General features: G+C 44.3%; 1 protein-coding gene across 1 annotated transcript; it reads left to right on the forward strand.

Moving 5' to 3' along the window:
* The first annotated feature begins 221 nt into the window (after nt 1-221).
* Nucleotides 222-725, forward strand: LOC147976014 (uncharacterized). Its single transcript, XM_087520683.1, has one exon. The coding sequence runs from the start codon at nt 222-224 to the stop codon at nt 723-725; it is 504 nt and encodes a 167-aa protein (XP_087376809.1).
* Nucleotides 726-5,126: the final 4,401 nt, after the last annotated feature.

Here is a 5,126-nt window from a genome sequence, read left to right on the forward strand (position 1 = left end):
CTCCACCGCCTGATCCTCCCTCCACCGAGCAAATTCTGCGTATGTTTGAAGGAAAAACGAACAATGATCTGATTGAAATATTGAGAGGTGTTCAAGCTATGGTTGGACAGAATGGAAATCAGAATGGTCATCACTCAAAGCTGTCAGACTTTCAGAGGACCAATCCACCCAGTTTCAGTCAGATTGTTAACCCAATGGATGCAGACGATTGGTTACGCACAATGGAGAAAAAGCTTGAGATTGCCCGTACTGAAGGAAATGATAAAGTTCCATTTGTAACTCATTACCTTGAAGGCGCAACTGCCATATGGTGGGAAAATACAAAGGCCATGTGGCCGATTGATGAGGAAATCACCTGGGAGAAATTTAAGGATAAGTTCCAAAAATATCATATCCCTACTGGAGTTATGAAGGCCAAGCAGCGTGAATTTCTCGCGCTCGTCCAAGGAAATCAGCCTGTGGCTGAATATCTGCAAAAATTCAATCATTTGGCCCGTTACTCTCTGTATGACGTGGCCACCGAAGAAAGGAAGATTGATAGATTTCTTGGAGGTTTAAATCCGCAACTTTGGTGTGCTCTCAGTATGTTTGATTTCACGGATTTCCAAACTCTGGTGGACAAGGCATTCATTGCTGAACGGGAGCACAAGCTTATATCCGATAATAGGCCTGCTAACGACAACAAGCGCAAGTTTGAGCCAAAGAAGGATGGGCCACCTATGTAAAAGGCTCGTACCTGGCAGCAGACTCGGGTGGAATACAGGCCAAACTAGCAGCAGAATGTTAACAAGACCACCACTCAAGTCCAGAATATTGTGACCAATCCAATGCATGAGGAGCGTCAGCGCAATAATTCTTGTTTCATTTGCGGGCAACACGGACATTATGCCAAGCAGTGCCCCAAGAACAACAAGACGAATTCCCTAAGCCGGCCGCAAGTCAATTTTATGGAGACATGGCCAAACCAGCAAAACTTCACCGGGCACGTGCATCATATCTCCGCCGATGAAGCCCAAGAAAAGCCAGAAGTCGTCATTGGTATGTTTTCTGTTAATGACATACCTGCCATAATTTTACTTGACTCTGGGGCTTCCCATTCTTTTATTTCTCGGAGTTTTTCCGCCCAAAACAATTTTCCTTGCACAATTTTGGGCAAAAATATGCTGGTACAAACCCCGGGATCCATAATCAAGAGCAATCTGGTCTGTCGTGATCTGGAGATCAATATCAACGGGGTCCGCTTTCCAACATCTTTGATAATCCTTGAGTCTGAAAAGTTGGATATTATATTGGGTATGAATTGGTTGACCAAATATCAAGTTTGCATAAACTGCGCAACCCGAGAAGTCAATCTGACCAGTCTGGATGGGCAGCTCACCAAATTCTATGCTCGCAAGAATATACCCAAGCCAGAATTAGTGTGCACTGTTGTGGTTGAATTGGAATTTATTCCTGTGGTCAGTGAGTACCCTGATGTGTTTCCAGAAGAACTGCCAGGCATGCCACCAGATCGGGAACTGGAGTTTGCCATAGATCTTGTGCCCGGAACCGCACCATTATACAAGAAGTATTACCGGATGCCCTCATCAGAATTAGTGGAGCTAAAGAAACAGCTTGACGAATTATTCCAGAAGGGTTATATTCATCCCAGCTCTTCACCGTGGGGATCACCTGCAATTTTCGTGGGCAAAAAGGATGGTAGTCTCCGTATGTGCATAGATTACCGCCAGATGAATGAGGTCACCATCAAACATAAATACCTGCTGCCAAGGATTGATGATCTGTTTGATCAGCTCAGTGGGGCTAAGGTATTCTCTAAAATCGATTTACGGACCGGATATCATCAGCTCAAGATTAAAAAGGAAGATATTCCTAAGACCACATTCACCACTCGGTACGGTCTTTACGAATATACCGTGATGTCCTTTGGTCTCACCAATGCCCCTGCTTTCTTCATGCATATGATGAACAAAGTATTTATGGACTTCCTCGACAAATTCGTGGTAGTCTTCATCGATGACATCCTCATTTACTCCAAGGGTGAAGAAGAACACAAGGATCACCTTCGAGCAGTACTACAACGGCTCCGCAACCATCAGCTATACGCCAAGTTCAGTAAGTGCAAACTTTGGCTCAAGAAAGTTGGGTTTCTCGGACATGTACTATCCGCCGAAGGTATAGCCGTGGACCCAAGCAAAGTAAAGGATGTGCTCGATTGGGTACCACCCATGACCGTGACACAGATCCAGAGTTTCCTCGGATTAGCTGGATATTATCGTTGTTTTATTGAAGGGTTTTCCAAAATTGCTAAACCCATGACGGAGCTGCTCAAAAAGGATACAAAGTTTAAGTGGACAAAGGACTGCGAGAAGAGTTTTAATGAGCTGAAGATACGACTGACAACCGCACATGTATTGACTCTTCCAGACATTTATCGCGCCTTTGATGTGTACTGCGATGCCTCCAGACAAGGTATTGGTTGCATGTTGATGCAAGACAACAAGGTAGTAGCATATGCATCGCGACAGCTACGACCTCATGAGGGAAATTATCCTACTCATGATTTGGAATTGGCTGCAGTGGTTCATGCATTAAAAATTTGGAGACACTGCCTCATTGGAAAAAGGTGCCAAATTTTTACCGACCACAAAAGCCTCAAGTACATTTTCACTCAGCCAGATTTAAATCTCCATCAGCAAAGATGGTTAGAGTTGGTCAAGGATTATGACCTTGGAATAAATTACCATCCAGGCAAGGCCAACATCGTTGCTGATGCGCTCAGTCGAAAGCCCTTCAGCTTAAATGTCATGTTAAAATCATTGCCCACTAAACTCCAAGAGGAGATCGCTCAGCTCAACTTGGTCATCATAGAGGCTGACCTCGCTAATATTTTGGAAGTTACCCCTACACTTGAGATGGAGATCTGCAAGGCACAGCCAGCTGACACCAACCTACAAAGACGTGCCAAGGGCCAGATGGCAAAGCAGGCCTTTGACTTCTCCAAGGACGAATTCGGTACCCTCCGATTCCGTGGACGCATTTGTGTGCCAAATCAACCGGACTTGAAGAAGAAAATCATGTCAGAATCCCACGAATCCGCATATTCCATTCACCCGGGAGGTACAAAAATGTATGAGGACCTTAGACAAATATTCTGGTGGGATGGAATGAAGAAAGACATTGCCTATTTTGTAGCCTGTTGCGACATATGCCACAAGGTGAAAGCAGATCATCAAAAGCCAGCCGGACTTCCCCAACCGCTGCCAGTTTCACAGTGGAAATGGGATGACGTTTGCATGGATTTCATCACAGGATTGCCTAGGACTCAGCGAGGCAAGGATGCAATCTAGGTTATAATAGACACCCTGACCAAGGTTGCTCATTTCATTCCGATCAGCACCAGATACAGAGCAAATGAACTTGCACAACTGTATGTTTCCAGGATCGTCAGTCTGCATGGAGTACCCCAAACTATCACTTCCGACCGAGGTTCTTTGTTTACCTCCGCTTTTTGGTCCCGTCTCCATCAAGCCTTGGGGACAGCAGTGAAATATAGTACTGCCTATCACCCTCAGACAGATGGACAGACAGAGCGGGTAAACCAAATACTCGAAGATATGTTGCAAGCCTGTATGCTAGCCAAAGGTGCTAAATGGGAAGACTGCTTGCCGTATGCTGAGTTCTCTTATAACAACAGTTTCCAGACCAGTCTAAAGATGTCACCATATGAAGCTCTGTATGGCCGTAAGTGCCGCACTCCTCTAAATTGTTCTCAGACTGGAGATAGCCGTATCTTCGGAATGGATCTCATGCTGGAAGCTGAGAAACAAGTTAGGGAAATCCGAGACAGACTGCAATTGGCCAAATCTCGATAGAAGAGCTATTATGATGCCAAACATCGGCAGGTCAGTTTTGAACCCGGAAAACACGCATACCTCCGAGTCACTCCTATGAAAGGAGTCAAGAGATTTCAGACTCGTGGAAAGCTGGCACCCGTATTCATTGGTCCATTCCCGATTATGTCTCGAGTGGGAACGGTTGCATATCAACTGGAACTACCCCAGAATTGGCAGACATAGACAACGTGTTCCATGTTTCGCAATTGAGACGATGCATATCCCCGCCTGAGAAAAGAACTACAACGGCTGAGATAGAATTGGCAAAATATTTAACTTATGAAGAAAGACCATTCAAAATTTTGGATCATATGGAAAGGGTCACTCGCAGTAAAGTCAGAAAATTTTACAAGGTTCAGTGGGAGCATCACACAGAGTCAGAAGCAACTTGGGAGCAGGAAGAATTCCTTAGGGATCAGTATCCAGAGTGGTTTTCCCAAGCAACCGAATCTCGAGGACGAGATTCATTCTAAGTGGGGGAGGTTTGTGACAGCCTGGGTTTTGCCCTTTCTTATTTGCTTGATTTTTCATTTGAATTTTTTTGAAACTTGGAGTTTCTGAATCTCTTCATATGGACTTAAACACTTGGGCATCCTTGGCTTTCACCCAACTGCTTCACTTCCCTCCTAAATCATCATTTCACTTCTGACCCACCCAAAAATAATCTTTGGAATATTTTTCTTAAATGAAAAATATTCATTTTCTTTCCAAAAACCCTAAGCCAGATCTGTTTGCTTCAAAGCAACCCCAATTTTTATGGCTCGGAAAAATCTGAGATAATTCACAAATATTCCGTGAACCCTAGTGCACCTTCCTAAGCAAAAATATTTCATCACTTTTTGGAATATTTTTGCTACAGAAAATCTTTTCTATTCTGGACAAAAATGGTGGTTTCTATAGCAACTACCATTTTCTTTCTCCATTTGACCTGAACTTTCTTGTGCATCTTTACCTTAGTAACTTATCACTAGCCTCCAAAGCACAGCTTCAAACTCCAAGCCATTTGACCACAGTAACATCACCAAGTTACTGACCAGAAACTTACTTGTTGTGTGAAAACTTCTCTACTGCACCTGGATCCAAACCAAATCATGGTAACACTCAAAACTACCACGAACAACATGCCAGACATAGAGTTTTTGCTTAGATCGACCTGATGTCATAGTTCACGCGGTGACCGCGTTCGTCCAGGCATGCTGGCATGCAGCCGACGCGCTCTGCGACGCGCCC

Source organism: Triticum urartu, chromosome 4A, assembly GCF_056163025.1.
Source record: "Triticum urartu cultivar PI428250 chromosome 4A, HENAU_Tu73, whole genome shotgun sequence".
Taxonomy (NCBI): domain Eukaryota; kingdom Viridiplantae; phylum Streptophyta; class Magnoliopsida; order Poales; family Poaceae; genus Triticum; species Triticum urartu.